The following is a 25,640-nucleotide window of genomic DNA, read 5'->3' as shown; positions in this document are numbered from 1 at the left end:
AAATTTCCTAAAGCTAGAGTTCATTATTTATATTAAACTCTTCATTTTTGTGATACAGAAACTAAGGAAAAAACCAAACAACACTTTTTGAGGTCAATTAATAAAGAAGTATGAGCTAAAATATTTTTTATTGTGTCAGCATGTCTGTTGCTGAAATTATCTTGGGAGAGTATGTGTACCTGACTCTCAAGTTACATAGAAAAACTCCCAGAAAATAGAAGTATGATATTTATAAATAGAAGGCTTCATTCTCCTTTACTGTATTTAATCCCCGTACTGCCAAATAGCTCTAAAAAATCCACCTGTGAGCTACCATCCAGTCAAACTGGCAAGAGACCAATCTCAGTGATTATTGACATCCTGCCTTCTCCCTAGAATTACACCAGCATCTAGGTGGCATCTGTGTTACCTAGGAAGTGAAGGAAGTTCTTTAATGTTCAGTCCTCATACTTGTCTCTGAAATTTCTTCCTTGGTGTATTACATAGCTATTCACTAGGACCTGGCACTCCCTTAGGGGAACCTGGCACTCTGGGACAGCACTTGGGGGTTGGTTAAGGGTCACCGCCTTTCACCGAACTCTAGGATCTCTATTCTCTCCCTAGGCCTGGGGGATTATTCCTCTCTGTCTCTTTTTGCCCTCAAAGACAACTCACCTCCTACATTCAGGCTCTTTGAAAACTAAAGCATGAATGTAGGTAATCTGCAAGCAACTTTTGCTTTCTGCCTGTTAACACAGACCTCCCTTAAGACTACATATCACAAAGGGTCCATCTCCCTAGTTGGAATTTGAGAGGGGCGTTGGGTAAGGAGGAGAAAATAAAAGAAAATTAATTATATATATGTATATATACACATACATATTATGTATATATTTGTATATATATACATAAAATCCTGCCACATTATTTTCTACAAAAGCTGTCTAATGAACTATCAGTCAAAAACTAGGATTTCCAACCTACTACTACAATGTTTTATTCTTTACTATTTATCTAAATGTGTACAGAAATAGAAAAGAAAATTTTTATAGTCTTTGAAAGTTTATTTCAAACTGATTACCTATATGAATATTAGGTTTCAATGCTTAAAGTCAGCACCATCCAATAGAGTATGTAATACGAATCACAGATGTGAGCCACAGTAAAAAAAAAAAAAGTGAAAAGAAATAGGAGAGATTAATTTCAGTAATATATTTTATGTAACCCAAGACATAAGAATATTATCATTTCAACATGTAATCAATATTAAAATTATTAATGAGATTTTTTATACAAAGTCTTTGAAATACAGTGTGTGTATTATACTTACATCACATTTCAGTTCAGACAAGTTAATTTCAAATGCTGAGTAGCTACATATCATGAGTGGCTACAGTATTGTTCAGTGAGTTTAACTACCCCACACTGCAATATAATTATTAATTTTTAGACAGCAGTTGATGGTTTAATTTCCTATCTCTGGTATAAATAAAATGTACATTCCTGTCAGATTAACTATATATGGTACCCTGAACTTAATCTTCTACTTTCATTAATCTGTGCTTTTGTTCAGCCTTTGCTCATGCCATTCCTCACCACTAAAAATGGCTCTTTCTCATTACCAGTGTAAAAATCACCTGTTCTTCAGGGCCCAACTCAAATACAGTTTCATAATTTATTATTTGAAACCATTAATGTTTGGATTTTAAAAAGGTAATATATATATATATATATATATATATATATATATATATATATACACACACACACATACTGTATTTTACTTAACACTGCAAGCAGGCTATGGGACAGCACAACCATAATTAGACGCATTGATATTTCTATGGTGAAATGTAAGGATGTTCAGATTAATCAAACTATATCAAGAGTATAAGTAGCCTCACTCAGATCAGGTAAAAGCATTACTATCAAATAAACACAGGTTAGGTCAAGTTTGCCACTAAATGTGTTGTGAAAAACTTTGGGTTTTCAGAGCTTTAAGGACGGCAGAACTGCGGTTAAGATTATGAACATGCATTACTTCTCCAGTGAAGCCAGCTCTAGCTGCACGCGCACACAGGGTGCCTGTGCCTAGGAACTCCTTTACTACTTACCTGTAGCGTGTGTTCTGTTCTGCTTGTTCTGCTCAGCATTGTGAGATACCTTATCTACTGAAGCAAAGAGAGTGTTCCTGCGTGCAAGGGCTTTATTTTTATTCTTCTTAGTATCTTCTACAGTGGCAGCCTACCACTCTGCCATTTATAGAGTATACCTCAGTAGATATTTTATTTTTTAAATTTTATTTGTAAAAGTGTTTTAAAAGTGATTAAACGTCATAAATAGAAGAATGTAATTTAAGAAAACAAGTTAATAGTATTTGAATGAAAATACAGGAAAGACTACGTACGTTCTGTACAAATACTGTAACAAGAGTTTTGAATAACTGAAAGTTTCTTTGTGATTTTCTAGGTTATAGATAATTACATTAAAATGAAAACAGGAGCAATGTTGAGAGTAATCTTGTTTGAAAAATAATCATTTTTGCAACCTTATATTCTTTATTAACAGGGAGAAGTAGGAGATCAAGGAAACATTGGGAAGATTGGTGAAACAGTAAGCTTATTTTATGCTCTTATTTTCAACTTTTAAATCATCTTGTGAGCATTTTTAGGAATCATGTTAGCATGATGTATGCTTATAAAATTCAGAATACAAAATACTTACCCGCTACAAATTTAAATTCATTGGTGATGTGACAAATAAAACCTACTCTACAAAAGAGAAATGAGGGAAAACACAGATACTGATAGTTTTATCCAATATAAATTACATTTGTGATCTCAGGAACATTCTTGTATCTAATATTTGGTCTTTACATTTAGTTCTGATCATTTCAAACTAAATTTGACCGTAACGTTTTTCATGATTAAAAAACTACAAATTATCAAACCATAAAATATTATAATAGGTGGAAGATATTTTTCTTTGTATTTGAAAGATTGGAGTAAACCATGAGGTAATTCATTGGGAAACATAATTTCTTTCCTCAGAAGTTTGGCTTGTTTAAATTTACATTATTGAGGAAGTAGGAGGCTTCATGTTGTATTTGAATCAGATATGTTAGGGGTAATTTTTTTTTTTTTTCTATGGGACAAGTCAGCTACAATATTCTCTAACAAATGAACCTACATAACATATAAAGTAGTAAATTAAATTAATGAAAGGCAAGTGACTTTATCTACAGAGTGTGCTGGGTTGTCACAAAGAAAGTGATACTGTTTAATAACAATATTTATTTAATAGGTTAAATGAGCAAATATAATTTTCTATAACCTATCTTACAACTTAAATAAAAATAAATTTTCTTAAAAATTGTTTTGTGAGCTTAAATAATTAAATATATTTTCTAGCCTGGTAGTAAAACAGCAATGCATTTCTGATACTCGTAATTTTTGTCACTAATTATTAATAAAAATAGGGAGATGATCCATTTAGTCTTAAAAGATCATTGCCATACCATTTAATCCTGAGTCACTAGAAGGTGAATATTTTTTTCCGTTTTTTTAAACAAAACGGAAATTTCAATGGAGTATTTATATCAATTCAATTATTCAAGGCTTCTCATCAAATATGAATGTAATCTGTATTTCTCTGTCATTCAAATTTTTTTAAATTTAATTTAAAGAAATGAAATTCTGCCATTTTTGAGTGACAAATTGCTTAAAAATATATATAAACTAAAATTTATAGCCAAACTTAAAATAACAATGAAGAACAGAACATCTTTTCTTAAAATAACACATATCAAACTTCTAAGTTTTATTTGCTTAATAATGTTGGACTGGTTTCACTAGTAACCCATCACCAGTGCTGTCCAAAGAGGAAATGGACTATTTTAGCAGGTAGCAGATTTCTGTTATTGGAGGGAAATTAACAATTATGGATCATTCGCTATGTGCCAGGCAGAATGCTATGTGATATTTTATATTGTGGAATTTCATTTAATTCTCTAACAATTTTAATTTTTTATTTATTTATTTATTTATGGCTGCATTGGGTCTTCGTTTCTGTGCGAGGGCTTTCTCCAGTCGCGGCAAGCGGGGGCCACTCCTCATCGCGGTGCGCAGGCTTCTCACCATCGCGGCCTCTCCTGTTGCGGAGCACAGGCTCCAGACGCGCAGGCTCAGTAATTGTGGCTCACGGGCCCAGCCGCTCCGCGGCATGTGGGATCCTCCCAGACCAGGGCTCGAACCCGTGTCCCCTGCATTGGCAGGCAGACTCCCAACCACTGCACCACCAGGGAAGCCCTCTAACAATTTTAAAAGACACATTTTGTTATTCCAGTTTTTGAAATGAGGAAACTGAAGCACAGTAAGTAACCTGTTCAGAGTTACATAGCTGATCAATAGCTAAACTAAGATTTAAAACCATAGCTCCAAACTCAAAATCCAGATCTCAAAATCGAAAGCATTATACCATGCTGGGGATTTTTTTCCAGCTTTACTGAGGTATAATTGACAAATAAAATTTAAGATATTTAAAATGTATGTGATGATTTGATACGCATATATATATATTGATATATTGTGAAAGGATCCCCCCACTTCCATCAGGTTAATTAGCATAGCTGGGGATATTTTAATATTAGCTGAAAGCCACTTGGCCTAGATATTATAGAGAGGTTTTAGGCATCAGATAAGTTATGAAACAAAAGGACCTTTCCAACTTTGAGGTTCCATCTTCCTCATTAAGGATGGGAGATAAAGACTTTAAAAAACTTTAGTGGTTATATTGAATTAATTAAGATATATAAAACACCTGAAGAATATTTTTGGCTCTTGATAATTCCAAACTTCTATTTTATCATATTAATTTCAAAATCTTAGAAATATAGTTCATCTAATCCAGAGCTCTGTTAAAACTCTCAAGAGATATGGGAAAATGCGATTGCACTTCATGATGTCAGTCTTGTAATTTGGGGATATCTAAGGTTAGTTGTAATTGCATAGCTAGTTTTTATTTTTCCCAAACTTTTTGTATGGTCATTTAATTCCCTTTTAATAGCCTCCTCCAGTTTTGTTTCTTTCTAGATTCATACAAATTAGAACCCAATTTGTGATAGAGAGTGCCAGACACAGTGGTCCCATCTTGTGTCTATATACCTCTTGCATTTACTTACTATAGGCAAAGAATTAATTTCTATAAATGTGCCCTAAATAAGTCTCTAATTTCAAAGAAATTATCCTCTACGTTCTAGCATTCTTTTATGAATAAACCTGGAATTATCCCACCTTAGTTGCCAGTCCTCTCTGTCTTTAATTCTCTAGGCTGAAATTATTTGAAGAGCTGTAAAAGGGAAGAGAATATACTTTTTCAGTACTGGGCAAGAGACCGGAATTAAAATCAGTATATAGGCCTTATAAGGGAACAGACATTATAAGGGATAGACATTATAAGGGAACAGCTTTTTTTGTAGGCAAGAATATTTTAATAGAATTCCTAACACTCAGACTCTTCCGTAGAGTGATTCAACACCTCGTCTTTAGATTTGGATGACTTCCTGCAATCATTTGTTCAGCAGATATTTATATTTATATTCAGGCACATTCATTGACCATTTGATCCCTGCCTTCATGAAATTTATAGTGTATCAGAGGTTTGACAGACATTAAATAAATAATCACATAAAATATATAATTATAAACTGTAATACATTCTCTAGATGAAAATTTTAAGGGACTGTGACAAAGTTGCCAAATTTAGATCAGGAGATGAGAGAAGACTTTTGAAATGCCATATGAGCTGTGACCATAAAGAATGGTATGAGTTAGCTTGGGAAGAGTTGGGGGAAAAAGTGCTCCTGGAATATGCAATATAACATACTTCCCACCTGTGCCACTTGCCTTGCTTTAGACAAGTCACTTAATTTCTCTAAATATTTGTTTTCTCAACAGTAAAAGTATGAAAATAATAACTACCTCATAGAGTTTCTTATGAGGATTAAACATGATAATGCACTTAAAGCACTTAGCACAGAGCTGGTCACATAGTGAAAACTTGATAAATGTTAGCTGTAATGGCCATGGTGGTGGTTATTCTTACATGTGATGGTTCTAAGTGGGAAAGCATTTAACTGTTTTGAGGAACTGAAAGAAAGCCAGTGTGGATAGACCTTGGTGAACCAAGGGAAAAGCAGTATTAGGTGGTATTAGTGAAGGAGGCAGGAGCCAAATCATTCAGGACCATGTTTATTATTTTGGACTTGGTCCTAAAGTAGATGGAGAATCATTGAAGTATTCTAAGTAAGGCAATGACATGATTTAATTTGTGTTTTAAGATCACTCTGTAGCAGTGGATTGGGAACTTGGAACATGGTTGTGAGCAGCAGAAGTAGAAGAGGGTAACCAGTTAGGACGCTATTTCAGTAGACTAAACGAGGGAGAAAAATGACAGGCCAGATGATGGCAGTGGAGATAAGTGGATGTATTTGAGATCTGTTTAAGGTGACAGTTTGGACAAAGGCTGCAATAAAAGAGAATGATTCTAGTCAGTCTCCAGCATATAATAGACCTTTGATTACTGTTTATGATTATCAGGAGAATTCTGGAAGCGTAAGGAATTGGTATTTATGATGTTTAAGGATAATTCCAATTCTAAGAATCTATGACTCTTTTCTAAGAATTGTAATGTTTTCTAGTCTTCCTCTCATCTGCCAATTTGGCTTCTTTTCTCTGGCTGTCTTTCTGGAGTTGGAACAAACAGAGCTAGACTAAATATTTTAGGGGCAGTGGATCCACAGCCTTCTCCATGAGTGGGATAACTTTATGTTTTCTTTATTTTTGATGATACTCAAAACTATGCAGGCTTTTTTCAATAGCAGGAAACTGGGGTGTCTTTGGAAAATGATCAGCAGTCACTCCCAGGATCCTTTCCTAGTCTGTTATTTTAAAGATAAAATTTGGAATTTTTTTTCATTAAGTGACCTTGATTACATTAAATTCAGATGCCGTTTTTCTGCCCACTTGAAGAGCTCCTCATGATTGTCCTATACTCTGACCAGACTCTCTTTATAGCTCTTAAAATATAATCCAACTATTTGATTTCACCTCATTTACTCCTTAATTTATCCATTTAGCAAATTTCATAAGCAATCTACCATGTTCTCTCTGTTATTCTGCCTGCCCCCTGGTGTGCTAGTGTATAGTAAATGACTGATGAACAGAAAGGAAGAGGAAGAGGAAAGGCCATGCATAATCCTCAAAATCAGGTAATCCAGTTCTCATTATAAAACCTTTAGAATCAGAGAACTTCTGTTGGCTGATTCTAAGCTGGATTATAACCAATTCATTCAAGACCAAGTAGAGGTGGAGTCAGAGGAGGAAATTAAAAGAAGTCTATTTTTTGAAGACCTATTATCTCATTTAATCTTGAAACAACCCTTGTAAGATAAATCTTACTGCCATTCTATAAGTGAGGAAACTGAGATTTGTTGAAGTTATGTGATATGTTCAAATTCACAGCTAGTAAGCAAATGTGAATTCTCGAATTCCAGTTCTAAGGTTCTTTTCTCTGCGTCAGGAAATCATCAGTTTGTCCTGTTTTTAAATGGAACCTTGAAGTGCATCCTTGTGAATCAATGGTTAGAAAGATTTAAAAGATTTTGAAGGATCTGGAAGAAAATATTTTAGAAGTGCTCAACACAAAATCTCATTTGAGACAGTGGTTAGTTTTGCTGCTTTCTCGTAGCATTACTGTGAAATTATTATCAAACTTGATACCAGCTGGTTTTATTTAACAAGTTCTATTCTTTCTTTCATTAAGAGGAGAATGGTGGCTTTATGTGGACATATCTAAATCATAAAAAGTGACTCATATTTCCTTGAGGAAAAGTCCCAGACTTGATGACACCATTTAGCCAAACAGAAAGAACAAAGTAAAATTCTATCAATTGCCCCTCTGTAGGGCCTCTGTAGTGCCTTTATCTTAAAAAATGTCATCTACTCCCTTCTGTTTTCAAGCTGCACATACCTGTAGCACACTGCAAAGCTGTGTATATCTCCTACCTGGCAGGGTGTGGTAATTTTTCTCAGAGAATGGAAAGTTATACGAAATGTATATCCACGATGCAGTCCATCACCAGAAGGATATATACCTGAATATGATAAAAAAAAAATAGCTACAATTTATTGAAAATCTGTGATCTGCCAGATACTTTGCATATATTGTATCTTTTAATCCTTACAAAAGACACTGGGAAATATTCCTTTTTTATACAAAAGAAAACTTATGTTTCAGAGAAGTTAAACTTGTCTGAGGTCAGATAATAAAGTAGCAGAGCTGGGATTGAAAAGGAATTATGACTAACTTCTCCATATCCCCATGCTTCCTCTTAACAATGAGGTGAAGATTTCTAATTGTCTTTCTAATGAATACATATCGTTCTGTTATTACTGTATGAAGCTGAAAATTATGGGGCCCCAATTACCACATGGTGGTTTGACAAGTGTCTCAAAAACATGTATGTGTTAAACTGTTACGTGTTAGGATCATGTATTTGACATTTATCATCTTTGAAATGTTTTAATAGCATCACTTAGTCAATTAAGTGAATTAATTTCACTATACTATTAAGTCTGTGAAAGTGCGGGACGTTAAAAAAAAGTATCAATCAGTGAAATCAAAAGGGAAGTTACAGAAAGTGTGTGGACATATCAGTGGATATGAACAGAGAGGATATATAATGTTATAATTCCAGGTAAATTGAAGAGAAGTGAAGTAAACAATTCTAAAAACCCTACCATTCTCTAAAACCAGGTCCAAGGTGAACTCTTACTTTAGACATGAGATGCCAATAGTTTTAAAATCTCAAACACAAGAGATTTATCCAAGAAAATGGAGTCAGCAAATTTCCAGGAACAGTTGAGGTGCTTACAAAGGTAGAAGGACTTTTGAGTCTTTTGGACTATAAGATACACTATTTTCCTGACATTTACGACATCTCTTTGTAAAAAGCAAAATAAGTTACTAAGAAAATAGCAAATACTATATTAGATGTGATCCTATAGAAATTTTTTCTACAGCTACGAAAATTAAAGAGTATGGGAAAAATGATGACTATGGAAAATCGTTCATATCACAAAACCAAATGTGATAAGAGGTAGACCAAGAATAAATCACACGTAAGTGGTTATTAAGGAAAAAGCAACAAAAATTTTTTTTAAATTCACATGATTATAATATAAAAGCTAAAAGGCAAAATTTATATCTATGGGGAAATGAGTGATACACATGATCCTGTGCTACAAGCTAAAAACAGAGAAGTTATTGAAAGCCAAGCATATAAAGGCTTATATACTTTATTTTTTTATTATTATTATTTTTTTAATGTTTATTTATTTATTTATTTTCTTATTAGTCATCCATTTTATACACATCAGGGTATACATGTCAATCCCAATCTCCCAATTCATCACACCACCATTCCCACCCCCCACCGCTTTCCCCGCTTGGCGTCCATACGTTTGTTCTCTACATCTGTGTCTCAATTTCTGCCCTGCAAACCGGTTCATCTGTACCATTCTTCTAGGTTCCACATATATGTGTTAATATATGATATTTGTTTTTCTCTTTCTGACTTACTTCACTCTGTATGACAGTCTCTAGATCCATCCACATCTCTGCAAATGACCCAATTTCATTCCTTTTTATGGCTGAGTAATATTCCATTGTATATATGTACCACTTCTTTATCCATTCGTCTGTCGATGGGCATTTAGGTTGCTTCCATGACCTGGCTATTGTAAATAGTGCTGCAGTGAGCATTGGGGTGCATGTGTCTTTTTGAATTATGGTTTTCTCTGGGTATATGCCCAGTAGTGGGATTGCTGGGTCATATGGTAATTCTATTTTTAGTTCTTTAAGGAACCTTCATACTGTTCTCCATAGTGGCTGTATCAGTTTACATTCCCACCAACAGTGCAAGAGGGTTCTCCTTTCTCCACACCCTCTCCAGCATTTGTTGTTTATAGATTTTCTCATGATGCCCATTCTAACTGGTGTGAGGTGATACCTTATTGTAGTTTTGATTTGCATTTCTCTAATGATTAGTGACGTTGAGCAGATTTTCATGTGCTTCTTGACCATCTGTATGTCTTCTTTGGAGAAATGTCTGTTTAGGTCTTCTGCCCATTTTTGGATTGGGTTGTTTGTTTTTTTCATATTGAGCTCCATGAGCTGTTTATATATTTTGGAGATTAATCCTTTTTCGGATCATTCATTTGCAAATATTTTCTCCCATTCTGAGGGTTGTCTTTTCATCTTGTTTATGGTTTCCTTTGCTGTGCAAAAGCTTTTAAGTTTCATTAGGTCCCATTTGTTTATTTTTGTTTTTATTTCCATTACTCTAGGAGGTGGATCAAAAAAGATCTTGCTGTGATTTATGTCAAAGAGTGTTCTTCCTATGTTTTCCTCTAAGAGTTTTATAGTGCCCGGTCTTACATTTAGGTTTCTAATCCATTTTGAGTTTATTTTTGTGTATGGTGTTAAGGAATATTCTAATTTCATTCTTTTACATGTAGCTGTCCAGTTTTCCCAACACCACTTAGTGAAGGGACTGTCTTTCCTCCATTGTATATCCTTGCCTCCTTTGTCATAGATTAGTTGACTATAGGTGTGTGGGTTTATCTCTGGGCTTTCTATCCTGTTCCATTGATCTATATTTCTGTTTTTGTGCCAGTACCATATTGTCTTGATTACTGTAGTTTTGTAGTATAGTCCGAAGTCAGGGAGTCTTATTCCTCCACCTCCATTTTTTCCCCTCATGCCTGCTTTAGCTATTCGGGGTCTTTTGTGTCTCCATACAAATTTTATGATTTTTTTGTTCTAGTTCTGTAAAAAATGCCATTGATAATTTGATAGGGATTGCATTGAATCTGTAGATTGCTTTGGATAGTATAGTCATTTTCACAATTTTGATTCTTCCAATCCAAGAACATGGTATATCTCTCCATCTGTTGGTAGCATCTTTAATTTCTTCCATCAGTGTCTTATAGTTTTCTGCATACAGGTCTTTTGTCTCCCTAGGTAGGTTTATTCCTAGGTATTTTATTCTTTTTGTTGCAGTGGTAAATGGGAGTATTTCCTTAATTTCTCTTTCAGATTTTTCATCATTACAGTATAGGAATGCAAGAGATTTCTGTGCATTAATTTTGTATCCTACAACTTTACCAAATTCATTGATTAGCTCTAGTAGTTTTCTGGTGGCATCTTTAGGATTCTCTATGTATAGTATCATGTCATCTGCAAACAGTGACACTTTTACTTCTTCTTTTCCAATTTGTATTCCTTTTATTTCTTTTTCTTCTCTGATTGCCGTGGCTAGGACTTCCAAAACTATGTTGAATAATAGTGGTGAGAGTGGAAATCCTTGTCTTGTTCCTGATCTTAGAGGAAATGCTTTCAGTTTTTCACCATTGAGAATGATATTTGCTGTGGGTTTGTCATATATGGCCTTTATTATGTTGAGGTAGATTCCCTCTATGCCCACTTTCTGGAGAGTTTTTATCATAAATGGGTGTTGAATTTTGTCAAAAGCTTTTTCTGCATTTATTGAGATGATCATATGGTTTTTCTTCTTTAATATGTTAATATGGTGTATCACATTGATTGATTTGCATATATTGAAGAAGCCTTGCATTCCTGGGATAAATCCCACTTGATCATGGTGTATGATCCTTTTATGTGCTGTTGGATTCTGTTTGCTAGTATTTTGTTGAGGATTTTTGCATCTATATTCATCAGTGATATTGGTCTGTAATTTTCTTTTTTTGTAGTATCTTTGTCTAGTTTTGGTATCAGGGTGATGGTGGCCTCACAGAATGAGTTTGGGAGTGTTCCTTCCTCTGAAATTTTTTGGAAGAGTTTGAGAAGGATGGGTGTTACCTCCCCTCTAAATGTTTGATAGAATTCACCTGTGAAGCCATCTGGTCCTGGACTTTTGTTTGCTGGAAGATTTTTAATCAGTTTCAATTTCATTACTTGTGATTGCTCTGTTCATATTTTCTATTTCTTCCTAGTTCAGTCTTGGGAGGTTATACCTTTCTAAGAATTTGTCCATATCTTCCAGGTTGTCCATTTTATTGTCACAGAGTTAATTGTAGTAGTCTCTTAGGATGCATTGCATTTCTGCGGTGTCTGTTGTAACTTCTCCTTTTTCATTTCAGTTTTATTGATTTGAGTCCTCTCCCTCTTGATGAGTCTGGCTAATGGTTTATCAATTTTGTTTATCTTCTCAAAGAACCAGCTTTTAGTTTTAGTGATCTTTGCTATTGTTTTCTTTGTTTTTATTTCATTTATTTCTGCTCTGACCTTTATGATTTCTTTCCTTCTGCTAACTTTGGGTTTAGTTTGTTCTTCTTTCTCTAGTTCCTTTAGGTGTAAGGTTAGATTGTTTATTTGAGATTTTTCTTGTTTATTGAGGTACGCTGGTATAGCTATAAACTTCCCTCTTAGAACTGCTTTTGCTGCATCCCATAGGTTTTGGATTGTTGTGTTTTCATTGTCATTTGTGTCTAAGTATTTTTTGATTTCCTTAGTGATCTCTTGGTTATTTAGTAACGTATTGTTTAGCCTCCGTGTGTTTGTGTTTTTTACGTTTTTTTCCCTGTAATTGATTTCTAATCTCATAGGGTTGTGGTCAGAAAAGATGCTTGATATGATTTCAATTTTCTTAAATTTACTGAGGCTTCATTTGTGACCCAAGATGTGATCTATCCTGGAGAATGTTCCATGAACACTTGAGAAGAAAGTGTAATCTGCTGTTTTTAGATGGAATGTCCTATATATATCAATTAAATCTATCTGGTCTATTGTGTCATTTAAAGCTTATGTTTCCTTATTAATTTTCTGTTTGGATGATCTGTCCCTTGATGTAAGTGAGGTGTTAAAGTCCCCCAGTATTATTGTGTTACTGTCGATTTCCTCTTTTATAGCTGTTAGCAGTTGCCTTATGTATTGAGGTGCTCCTGTGTTGGGTGCATATATATTTATAATTGTTATATATTCTTCTTGGATTGATCCCTTGATCATTACGTGGTGTCCTTCCTTGTCTCTTGTAACATTCTTTATTTTAAAGTCTATTTTATCTGATATGAGAATTGCTACTCTAGCTTTCTTTTGATTTCCATTTGCATGGAATATCTTTTTCCATCCCCTCACTTTCAATCTGTATGTGTCCCTAGGTCTGAAGTGGGTCTCTTGTAGACAGCATATATATGGGTTTTGTTTTAGTATCCATTCAGCAAGCCTGTGTCTTTTGGTGGGAGCATTTAATCCATTCACATTTAAGGTAATTATCGATATGTATGTTCCTATGACCATTTTCTTAATTGTTTTGGGTTTGTTTTTGTAGGTCCTTTTCTTCTCTTGTGTTTCCCACTTAGAGAAGTTCCTTTAGCATTTGTTGTAGAGCTGATTTTGTGGTGCTGAATTCTCTTAGCTTTTGCTTATCTGTAAAGCTTTTGATTTCTCCATCAAATCTGAATGAGATCCTTGCTGGGTAGAGTAATCTTGGTTGTAGGTTCTTCCCTTTCATCACTTTAAGTATATCATGCCACTCCCTTCTGGCTTGTAGAGTTTCTGCTGAGAAATCAGCTGTTAACCTTATGGGAGTTCCCTTGTATGTTATTTGTCATTTTTTCCATTGCTGCTTTCAGTAGTTTTTCTTTGTGTTTAATTTTTGCCAATTTGATTACTATGTGTCTCGCTGTGTTTCTCCTTGGGTTTATCCTGTATGGGACTCTCTGCGCTTCCTGTACTTGAGTGGCTATTTCCTTTCCCATGTTAGGGAAGTTTTCGACTATAATCTGTTCAAATATTTTCTTGGGTCCTTTCTCTCTCTCTTCTCCTTCTGGGACCCCTGTAATGTGAATGTTGTTCCATTTAATGTTGTCCCAGAGGTCTCTTAGGCTGTGTTCATTTCTTTTTATTCCTTTTTCTTTATTCTGTTCTGCCTTTTCATCTTGTCTATCTTTCTGTGAATGTGGTTTTTGTTCCACAGGCTGCAGGATTGTAGTTCTTCATGCTTCTGCTGTCTGCCCTCTCTATACTTTATTTTATATTAAGTATATTTTTCTTTATCCTTATTAAATATGCATCAAGTTACTATTAAAAATTAAAATATTCTAGGAAAAGGAATAAGATCCAACATATATGGAGTAATATAGGGAACAAGGTATTTATCATACATGTCATATTAAAGAGTAATAAACAAAAGTACTCTTCTTAGTCTAATAAAGTTTCTCAGATTGCCCAAATTAGAATAAACTGCTTCAAAGGAACCAAATAAAAGAGAAATTTAAATGGAACTTTGTGCCTCCAAAGTCACAATAACATCACTCATTTTAAGATGTAAACATTCAGTGTGTATACTGCCTAGGGCACTAAGCCTATTAGCCTTCTGACTAAGAAAATATAAACTTGATCACTTTACCTATTTTAGAATTGATAAATAAATAAGCATTTTTTAGTTACCTTTGGTTTTAAAGGATTTTCTCCTAAGGATTATTTTTTTAAATCCTTAAAATATAATTGTGTATTTGAACCTGGGACATGAAGATTCAGAATCCTAATAGGTTTAAAGATTATTATCCTATGATTTGAAGTAAATTGGTTGTCTACAAATATGTGTATCTCACATGTTCTTCATCATGTACTGTGTTCTGGAAGGATATTGTGATTTCTTACAGCCAACAAAAATGAAAGACACTAGTAAACTTCTTTCATTTATTCTATCATTAGAAGATACTTATTGAACACTTACTGTGTGCTAGATATACAGCTAAATAAGGCTTGATCCTTAAGTGATTTAACTTCTAGAAACTGTGTAAAGAATTCTACACATAATTTTGCCCAAACACTAATCATGTTATATAAGATACTCTAAGACAAGGAAGCAAAAATTGTTTTGACAGTCATCATAAAGATATATATGTTGATAAAGAAACTATGCCTTTGTTTGGCTAAAAATGTGTTACTATTTTTTTAGGTAGGGATACTACAAAGCAGTAATCCTTTAGAGCTAGATTTCTATATAGAAGAGCTCTAGAGGTGGTACTTTGGTTGGAAGGGGGACTTCCCTTGAATCGCTGTTTGCCTAGAAACTACACTATTTTCTTTTATTAGTGTACTATCCTATTTTTATTTAGATATTAACACATCAATAAAAATAGCAAAAATATCTAGTGGTGTTTTTATGCTTAGAATTTATATGATAGATAATACCTCATTTGTTTATATCAAAGAATAGGAGGGACTGATGGAAATAATGGTAGGGACTGGAGTTAAGGTTGCCTTGGGCCACCCGTTGGCGCTACCGCTCTTAGAGAAGGTGAATGCAGAATTAAAATCTGAGAGTAAGGCTAGTAAAAAATCTTGTGGTTCTGACTTAAAAAAAAAACAAAAGTAAGATCTACATAACCAATGTAACATTGGTTATGTTACATTGTTCATTGGTTACATTGGTTATGTTACATATGTTCAAAATCTACATTTTGAAATTTAAGGTTTACATTCATCCTAAACAAGAATCAGGACATTTTTCTATAAGGGCCAAATATTATATATATTTAGGCTTTGGGGCCATACAGTCTCTGTCACAGCGTTTCAACTCTGCTATTGGAGTGCAAAAGCAGTCATAGACAGTAAGTAAATGAATGAGTCTGTCTTTGTTGCCAATAAAACTTTATTTACAAAAACAGACAGTGGACAGGATTTGGCCGACAGGCTTTAGTTTGCCCTTTCCTTTTCTAGAAGGTCATACTTTACCTTGAATATACCAGTTTTATTAAATCAATCTGCCATATGCAGTTCTGCTTTATTAGTCATTTATTATTAACAGAAAAAAAAATCACTAAACACAAATGTGATTTTTTTCAAACAAGAAAACAGATTCAAGCTAGCAGACAGATTGTGTTGCGATCAGGCATTGATTTTGTATATTAAGTGTGAATATAGTGAATTAATTTGCATTTATATAGACCACATGTATATCCAGAGTAACCTGCTGGAATTTATTGTTCATTTTCCTTAACAGATACTTAAGAATCTCACCAGGAAATATTTTCCAAGAACAATGAAATCTGCTCTTTATGTGCACATGTTCACTAGAACCATTTTTCTGAACATGGTACATGTTTTTTGAAGTTCTGTTTTAAGGGTCAAAGGATTTCCACATATTAAGTTTTAGTGAGTTTTTCTTTCATTACTTTGGAAAAGGTTCTAAGGGAATGTCATTAGACCTGTATTCCCCTGTATACAGGGGGATGTAGGTATTCCCCTGTATACCTATTCCTGTATTAGGCTGAGATATTTTGCATTTGCACTCTATCTTCTGTTTTTGAAACGTCTCTTTTTTTCATCAATTCAACAAAGCAGCCTGATGGAGAGCATCACAGCATTTTTGCTCATAAATATGTATGGAACATTTAATGCTCTTTTTTTTGACTATAGGAAAAATAATTAAATGAAATCTGGATTTTATGTTAACAATAAATACAGCCAGCTTTGTGTTTTATAGAAAACTTTATGTAAGAATGTAACCTTTTCATTTCTTCAGTTCCAGGTAGAAAGATAGTAGCTGCTGAGATACAGAGATTATATGCTCAGTTTTGGGTTTGTTTGTTTTTTTCTGATTAATGGGTTTTGGAAAAACTATGTGACAAAATCTATGTTTTTCTGGTATGTTGATAATACCGTTAGAAATAAAATCATTTTGTAGTCACTAAAATCAGGAAAGACCTAGATAATACAAGCTTCTTCAAAAATGCTAGGGGGATGGGACATAGTAGATTATAAGGGGGGGAAATCAGTCTATAAAGGCCTTAAGAATATGGGTTGTAAGAATTTCTCACCCTGACTTTTAAGACCTCCCACAATGTATACCTCACCTATCTTTATAATTGTTATTTCTCACACTTCCCAACTTACCTAGGCCCAACCAGGTCATTCAACATACCTTCAATGTAACCCACTTATTTATGCCATTGTTTCTATCACCTCTAAAGACTTTCACTTTCCCACTCCTATTGTCTGCCTAGCATCAACTTTCAAGACCCATTTTATTTTATTTATTTTTATTTTTATTTTTTTTGGTGTGTTAGTTTCTGCTTTATAACAAAGTGAATCGGTTATACATACACATATGTTCCCATATCTCTTCCCTCTTTCAAGACCCATTTAAAATCATCTGCTCAACCTTGAGGTCTTTCCTGCTCTCCTTGCCAAATTAGATTCAGTCTCTTCCTCCATTAAGCCTTTATCTACATTATTATGGTCCTTAACTTATTTTGCTTTGTACCACAGTTACTGTTTTTATTTGAACTATCTGTACAGAAAACTGTCTCCCACAGCAATGAGCACATGCCTTAAATATTATACATTTTCAGTAAGTATAAGTTTATATGATGAACTGAGATAAATTAAGAAGTAAAAGGTGATTTTTCTAATTTATTTGCCATCTGTATCCGGAGAGGACTTTAATGTACTTAAGCTAAGTCTGAAAATATGACATATTCTTGTGAGACAGTCAGAATATGGAAGAACATTTCTTTGGGAACAACAGCATAAGAACAAAACATATGGAGGCATGAAAGATCTGGAATGTTTGCAGAACAGTATTGTAAACAGCTCAGAATGGCTGGAGGGAGGTAAGACACAATATGTCACAGCTCACCTGGCTCTTGTTACTTACCTATAATGTCCTTTCTATCTTTTCTGGATTACAAATACCTACTCTTCTTCCACAAGTCAGCGCAAGTGTCACTTCCTTTAAACCTTGATTGTTTTATCCTCTATGACTTATACATGCTTCTGTCATCATTTATTGGCCTTAATTATTTACATGTCTTTCTCATACTAGACAGTTCTTTAAGGACCAGGGTTTGTTAAGCAAAACCTAAATCATGAAGTGTAACGTCTGTTTAGGAAGACTAATAATGAATGAAGGTGAATCCAAAAGCTTCCTCTGATCTGTAGTCTTCCCTAAAGTTGAAAATTGCATCTCAAACTTACTGGGTTCAAATTTGTATTCATCACCTCTCCTCCAAAAGCCATTCTAACCCCTCCTCTAAGCATTTTTTTCTTTTTCTTTTTGAGGTCTTCCACTTCTTTCTATTATCAAAGATCATTCAGAATGCCCAGTAATAAAATTTTTCATTATATCAGTTTATTTTTTCAGCTTTATTAAGGTGTAATTGACAAATAAAATTGTAAGATATTTAAAGTATAAAATGTGATGATTTGATATACCTATACATTGTGAAAGGATTCTTTCCATCCAATTAATTAACACGTCCATCTCCTCACATATTTACCTTTTTTGTTTGTGTATGAGAAAATTCCAATTATACAATACACTGTTATCAACTATAGCCACCATTATATACATTAGGACCACATTTGAAGTATATGTTGTATACCTTATTTATTCTACAACCTTAATCCACTGACTTTTTGAGGCTCTCACTATTCCACAGACATTGATTGTATATCAATTATTTGTCAAGTTTTCTGTTAGATACTACAGATATAAAGTAAAAATAATCGTTCTTGCTTTTGATGTATTAGTGGAGAAATGTGTAAAAAAACAGTTAAAATACAGTAATTGTATTTCTATAAGAAAAGATCACTGCATTCTGCATGTAAGATCAAGGAGAAGGCTTTGGAGGGGAATCCACAGTTGATCAGGACCTTGATAAATGTTGAGAGTTTTCCTAGAAATAGAGTAGGGCCTTAGGCAGCACTCCAGATAGGAGGCCAGACCTGTACAAAGGCTAAAAATCATGAAAGAACCCAGCATATACTGAATTGCTATTAGTGTATTTATTTATTTATTAAAATTTATTTTATCTGTTTATTTTTGGCTGCATTGGGCCTTCATTGCTGTGCGCGGACTTTCTCTAGTCACGGCGAGCGGGGGCTACTCTTCCTTGCAGTGCGTGGGCTTCTCACTGCTGTGGCTTCTCTTGTGGAGCACGGGCTCTAGAGCGCAGGCTCAGTAGTTGTGGCGCATGGGCTTAGTTGCTCCGTAGCATGTGGGGTCTTTCCAGACCAGGGCTTGAACCCATGTCCCCTGCATTGGCAGGCGGATTCTTAACCACTGCACCACCAGGAAAGCCCACTATTAGTTTAGTACTACTGGATTATACAGTGAAAAGCAAAGAGGGAAGAAAGAGTCTGAACAGGTAGACAATGATCAAATAATGAAGAGTTTTATGTATATGTCATCCACATTTTATCCTGTAGGTAGGACATGCTGACTTTATAGTAATATTGTAAAATAATCATATTAGCCAATTAGAAATACCATGCTGGCTGCAAGGTGGAGGATAAATCATAGATAAAAGGACACAATAAAGAAGTAATTGTAGTAGTATTAGGGAGAGATGATAGCCAGTACTTTAACTAGGGCAGTGGCAAAGGGGAAAGTTACGAAAGATATTTAGGAGATAGAGTAAAAGCTCAATAAACTCAGGGACTATATCTTATGTACAGTGCCTGCTCTATAATATGTATTATTAAATAAGTATTTGTTCAAAGGTTAGTGATTGAGATAGGTTCTTAGTTCCCTTTTAAATGTCCTACCCTTCCATCTCTGTACATCCAAATTTTATTTCTCCTTTAAAGACCCAACTCAAACACTACCTGTAGGGAATTTTTCCTAAATAATTCAGTTGAAAATAAACTATACTTCTTGTTACATTTTATGAAATATAGTCTTTTGTCATATTTAACACTTTAGTCTTTGTGTGTTAGATATTAATATATGTCCCTTGGCTCTCTGTTTTTATTATATATGTCTTGAGGGAATAATTCACATTTATATTCCTATTTATATCCCTCATACTATCTAACACAAGAAGCTTTCACTTGCTAGGTGTTCTGTAAACATCTGTTGAATGAAATCATGAAGATCATATCTAGCTATAACTATGGAAACAAGATACCCTAGATCAGTATAATAAAGTGGTAAGAGTGAGTAAGGACCTGGAACCAGACAGCTTTTTCAGTCTAGTAAAAGATACTGATATCAAATAAAAATCCAAATAGAAGTGAAGATGGTAAAAAGATAAAAAATTGTCAAAGTTGTGTCACGAAAGAATGTTAAGCAAAAGTTTCAAAAAACCCCATAAAGATGAAATAATTGACAGTTCTTTGTATTTTTAATGCTGTATGGCTCATTAAACAAGATATCTTTTCAGTCCTTAGTGTTGCTGTGTAGTGTGGAATACAGAAAGACATGATTACATCACTCTCCTTAAGGATCATAGAGTCTCAGACAGTAACAAATTTATAATGGGAGATAATAGTGAATGGTCTATACCATACCAAAAAATGTATGATAATTTATTTACTAAAGAGGAGCAGAGCTTAGGTGATTTAAAATAGTCAAGAAGTCTTCCTGAAAAAAGTGAAGAACAGATTGATTATCCTCATCAGGGTACATGTGTCACACTTCATGGAGTAATTGATATATTTTTTAATCTTCATGAATTATTTATTTTATAGCTAAAATTTGTGCCTTTTGAATCCCTTCACCCATGTCACTCATTCCCCCACCCGCCATCACTGGCAACCACCAATCTATTCTCTGTATCTATGAGCTTGTTTTATTGTTGTTGTTTGTCTTCTATTTTTTAAATTCTACCTGTAGTTGAAATCATAAAGTGTTTGTCTTTCCCTGTCTCATTTATTTCACTTAGCATAATGCCTTCAGGATCCATCCATGTTGTCACAAAAGGCAAGATTTTATTCTTCTTTATGGCCGAATAGTATTCTATTTTATGTAGATATTGATATGTTTCCCTCTGTCCCTCTCTCTCTCTATATATATACATCTAGCTAGCTAGCTAGCTCTCTATATAGATAGATATCACATAAATATGATATCTATATATCTTGTGATATCTTGTGATATCTAGATATCACATTTGTGTGGTATCTAGATATCACATTTTCTTCATCTGTTTATCCATCAACAGACATTTAGGTTATTTCTATATCTTTGCTATTGTAAACAATGCTTCGATGAACATGAGAGTGTCATATATCTTTTCAAATTAGTATCTTTGTTTTCTTCAGATAATACCTAGAAGTGAAATTGCTGAATCATATGGTAGTTCTGTTTTCAGTGTTTTGAGGAACCACCATACTGTTTTCCACAGTGGCTGTACCAATTTACATTCCCACCAGCAGTGCACAGGGTTCCCTTTCCTCCACATCCTTACCAGCACTTCCTATTTTTGTCTTTTCAGTAACAGCCATTCTGACAGGTGTGAGGTGATAGCTCATTGTGGTTTGATTTGTATTTCCTTGATGATTAGTGATGTTGGGCATCTTTTCATGTGCCTGTTGGCCACCTGTATGTCTTCTTTGGAAAAATGTCTCTTCAGATCCTCTGCTTGTTTTTGAATCGGATTGTTTGAGGTTTTTCTTGCTATTGAGTTGTGAGGTTTTTGCATATTTTGGATATTAACCCCTTGTCAGATATATGATTTGCAAATATTTTCTCCCATTCAGTAGGTTGGTTTTCATTTTGTTCATAGTTTCCCTTGCTGTGAGAAGCTTTTTAGTTTGATATAGTCCTGCTTGTTTATTTTTGCTTTTGTTGCCTTGCTTTTGGAGTCAGATCCAAAAATCATAGTCAAGACAGATGTCGAGTGATATTTTAACAGCACAAAAAGTGATTGAGCAGAAAAAAAATAAACTACTTCAAAAACATCAATTTACAAAGAAATACAATTGGGGAAACACAGTGCTGACATAGATTTTCCTTCTCCATGTAACCTATACTGATTCCCACTTCTTTCACTCTGTTGGGCACTAGATTGTAAACAGGGGGTTCCATGTTAGTTTCCTAATTATCTAGCACATATGCCTGGCATATGGCAGAAATTCAGTAAATAAGTTTTGGAAGAAATGTTTGCCAACCTGCTGGCAGCTGGAGTCAGTTCAGTTCCACATGTGTATCCTGAGACTGCTGTGTGCTCATCTAGTTATGGTAGGCAAATCTAAAACACTTCAGTGTCACATAAGAGTAGGGACAAAGATGACAAGCAGTTGATCCAATCACCAAGGCAATTCCTTACCCATGAGAAAATAGGAACTAATACTTGCTGAAGCATCTGTTGATGCCATGTGCTAACTATTTTACATTTAATATCTCACTTAATACTAAGGTTTGGGAACCCAGGATTATCCCTTTCGTCCTGTGGAAAGAGCATGAAGTACACACTGGATTTCTTTCTTTCTGTAGTCACTGTTTTACCATATTGGCTAGTCAGTATGCATATATTACAGAGAAAAATAGGAATTTCAAGTAAATAGTAATTCCTTTTCAGTTTGACTATTAAAAAGTAAACAAACTACCATACAAAAATGTGGTTCTTTTATTTAAATAATTGTTACATATGAAGGAGAATGAATGGGTGTGATATCTTAGATCAGGGGTTTTGAAGTAATATAGATTTGAATCCTAATCGTGGATTTCTTCTTTCTCATTTGTAAAACTTAGGTGAAATATCTTTTTATATTTATTGTCAGGGTTGGAAAAATAACTGTCTAAGATGAAGTATGCTCACAGGAGGTGCTTAATAAATGGCAATTGTTATATTAGTTGTTATTGCTGTTGCATAAAGAGAAGATAGCAAGGAAGTTGTATTTCATGTTTGTTATTGTTCACGTTTCTCACGGAAATAATATTAACACAAGTACTCAAGGACATTATTTTGGAAGGTCCCCAAGTCCACTCCCAGGTTTGATGATTCATTAGAAGGACTCACAGAATTCAGCATAGAGTTGTACTCATGACTAAGATTTATTACAGTGAAAGGGCACAAAGAAAAGTCAGCAGTGGGAAAAGGTGCATGGAGTTAAGTCTGTAAGAAACCAGTGCAGCTTCCCAGAATCTTCTCCCAGTGGGATTACGCAGGACTCAGTACTCCCAGCAGTGAGTTGTGACATATGTGAAGTACTGTCTACTAGGAAAGCTCATTAGAGACTCAGTGCCCATGGTTTTCATTAGAGGCTGGTCACATAGGTATCTCTGCCTAGCACATACCAAAATTCCAAACTCCCAGAAGGAAAGCAGGTGTTCAGCATAAACCATACTGTTTGACCAAACAGGTTAGGCACTCTGACAAGAGGCATTCTTATCAGTGCCAGAAATGGTGGGAACCCCCCACAATCCAAGTCCCCAGACACCAGTGAAGAGCCATTGTTAGGAGAGTAATCCTTGCAAGCAGGCTATTGTGAGGATAACAGCCTCACACCTGCTATGTTGACTCTTTTGTGCACAGACATGCAGATTCATTGCTCACAAGAGGCAGTATTTGAACATGTTGTAATATCTTCTAAGTAACCAATGATTTACCAAACAAATAAGTCATGAAAAAGTGTATTAATGTCCCTCTAGAGAACATTTCAGAGGCTTAAAGATGTAGGTAGTCACTCAAACTGCCTATAGGCAGTCTGAAAGTGGGTCTATTCACTTCATTCTTAAAATTCACAACCAACCAAATTTGGAACTGCCCTCTACCCTCCCTCTCTCCAAAATCTAGCTAAGAATATATCTGATTGCCATAATTAGACCAACCTATGTGGCATCTGTGGCAGTGGTTGGCAGATCAGTTGGTGATGGTCTCGAGGTTCCCATCATTAAAGGTGCTCTGGAATGAAAGCATCATGGTACTGTCTCTAAGGAGAATCTACCTGTATTTGTACAGGGCTGCCACATTTCCATGTGCCCCAAGTTAAGTAATAGGGAAGATTCTATTACCAGCATTATGGTATACAGGGCCACTTTGCTAACATCTTTAGAGAAAGTCAGCAGTATGAGGAACCCTAGAACTCAAATGGAATTTTTGTAAAATTACTGCATCTTCTCAAACGGGCAAGAAGGGCATCATTAAGCTTCAGTATTTTCAGCACAATGTTATTATGATTATCCTCAGCACAGTAAATGTTCAGGGACCTGTTCTCTACCCAGAGGGAGTTTTCTATCTGTAAAGTACTAGTGAGATTATTACCTTAACCAGTGTATTCTACAATGTGGCAAAACCAAAACCCAAGATCTAAAACTCAGTGGGAGAGAATTAGTGAGCAACATCATACACAGTCTGGAAGGCACAGAATAAAGCCAAGAATAGGCCAATCGCTTAGGGAGGTCAAACTATATAGGATTGATACTTAGAACTAGCAAGAATGTATGATACAAGAGGAGATCACAGTGCAAGAAAGAAATGAGAAACGTGACCCAGTATGATTTTATTCTGGCAAGTGATATCTTCACCTTTCAAAAAAACCTTCCAGGTTTTTCTGCAGCATATCTGAAAGATGCCCTCCTAAACCTGAGCCCTAAAAATGTCATATGTGTCGATCAAATGGTCTTGCAGACAACCATAGTCCAACCAGTTGGCAGAGAAATTCAAAGTATTTGTCATTGCCAAAAGTGAGAAGAAAGACAGTCTCTAAGGACACCCTTCTTTCTCTCTGGTCTCAATTTTTCCTTCCTTATTTTCTTTGTAACTTAAACCAGAGAAGTAAAGATCATCACATTCCTATGTGTAATTAAACTATAGGAACTTCCTCAATTTCCATATTTTAATTAAGAAATCAGTACCCAATTTCTACTATGCATTCAGTCTACAGATATTTACTGAGCACTTGCTGTGTGCAAAGTAAGGTGCTGGGCAATGACAGGAGCGTTGAGATGAACAAAATACAGGCTCTACCCTCAAAGAGCTCACATATATTTAGAAGATAAGCTTTTAAAAAATAAACAATGAGATTTTAAAAAATAAAGTAAGATGTATGAGAAGTCACAAAGTCTACCTCCTGTAGATGTTGTCAGTAAGTAGTTTCTTTAGTAATACTGAAGCTCCAGAATGCTAGACACACCTTCCTCACTATGAAATAAAAATATTCCAGTTCTTTTTTATAATATAAATTTATTTATTTATTTATTTATTTATTTATTTTTGGCTGTGTTGGGACTTCGTTGCTGCACACGGGCTTTCTCTAGTTGCAGTGGGGGGGCTACTCTTCCTTGCAGTGCGCGGGCCTCTTGTTGTGGTGCCTTCTCTCATTGTGGAGCACAGGCTCTCGGAGTGTGGGCTTCAGTAGTTGTGACATGTGGGCTCAGTAGTTGTGGCATGCAGGCTCAGTAGTTGTGGTTTGCGGTCTCTAGAGTGCAGGCTCAGTAGTTGTGGCACACGGGCTTAGTTGTTACGCGGCATGTGGGATCCTCCCAGACCAGGGCTCGAACCCACGTCCCCTGCATTGGCAGGCAGATTCTTAACCACTGTGCCACCAGGGAAGTCCCCCCGTTTTTTTTAATTACATCTTTTCTCACCTGTTCAAAGGTTTTCAATACCTTAAAATACTGTAGGGATATTCCTCTTCCTTATGTTTAAATTATAGAATTTTAGAACTGGAAAGTGTGTGAGAGATTATCTAGTTAATCCTTTGTCTTTTTAGAATTGGGAGAATGAGACCCAAACTGGTCCCATGACTTGCTTCAGAATTGAAGATCTAATCTGGAACTCAGGTCTTTATAGACTAGTACTTAGCAGTACCATCCTGTTATTTTCCTCATTTTTAGGTATAGA

The 25,640-nt window shown here is 34.9% G+C and overlaps 1 protein-coding gene across 7 annotated transcripts in view; it reads left to right on the top strand.

The window, feature by feature from the left end:
• The window catches only part of COL24A1 (collagen type XXIV alpha 1 chain), a 389,632-nt gene that overhangs the window by 176,628 nt on the left and 187,364 nt on the right, over positions 1 to 25,640 (top strand). For all 7 annotated transcript variants that reach the window (XM_057550626.1, XM_057550622.1, XM_057550627.1 and 4 more), the window contains one exon: positions 2,548 to 2,592. In XM_057550626.1, coding sequence (XP_057406609.1) covers positions 2,548 to 2,592 — 45 coding nt within the window. The remainder of the gene's footprint in view (positions 1 to 2,547; positions 2,593 to 25,640) is intronic.

This window comes from Balaenoptera acutorostrata, chromosome 1 (assembly GCF_949987535.1).
Source record: "Balaenoptera acutorostrata chromosome 1, mBalAcu1.1, whole genome shotgun sequence".
In the NCBI taxonomy this organism is placed as follows: domain Eukaryota; kingdom Metazoa; phylum Chordata; class Mammalia; order Artiodactyla; family Balaenopteridae; genus Balaenoptera; species Balaenoptera acutorostrata.
Note: the sequence above shows the minus strand (reverse complement) of the source record. Positions and strands in the feature narration are given on the sequence as shown.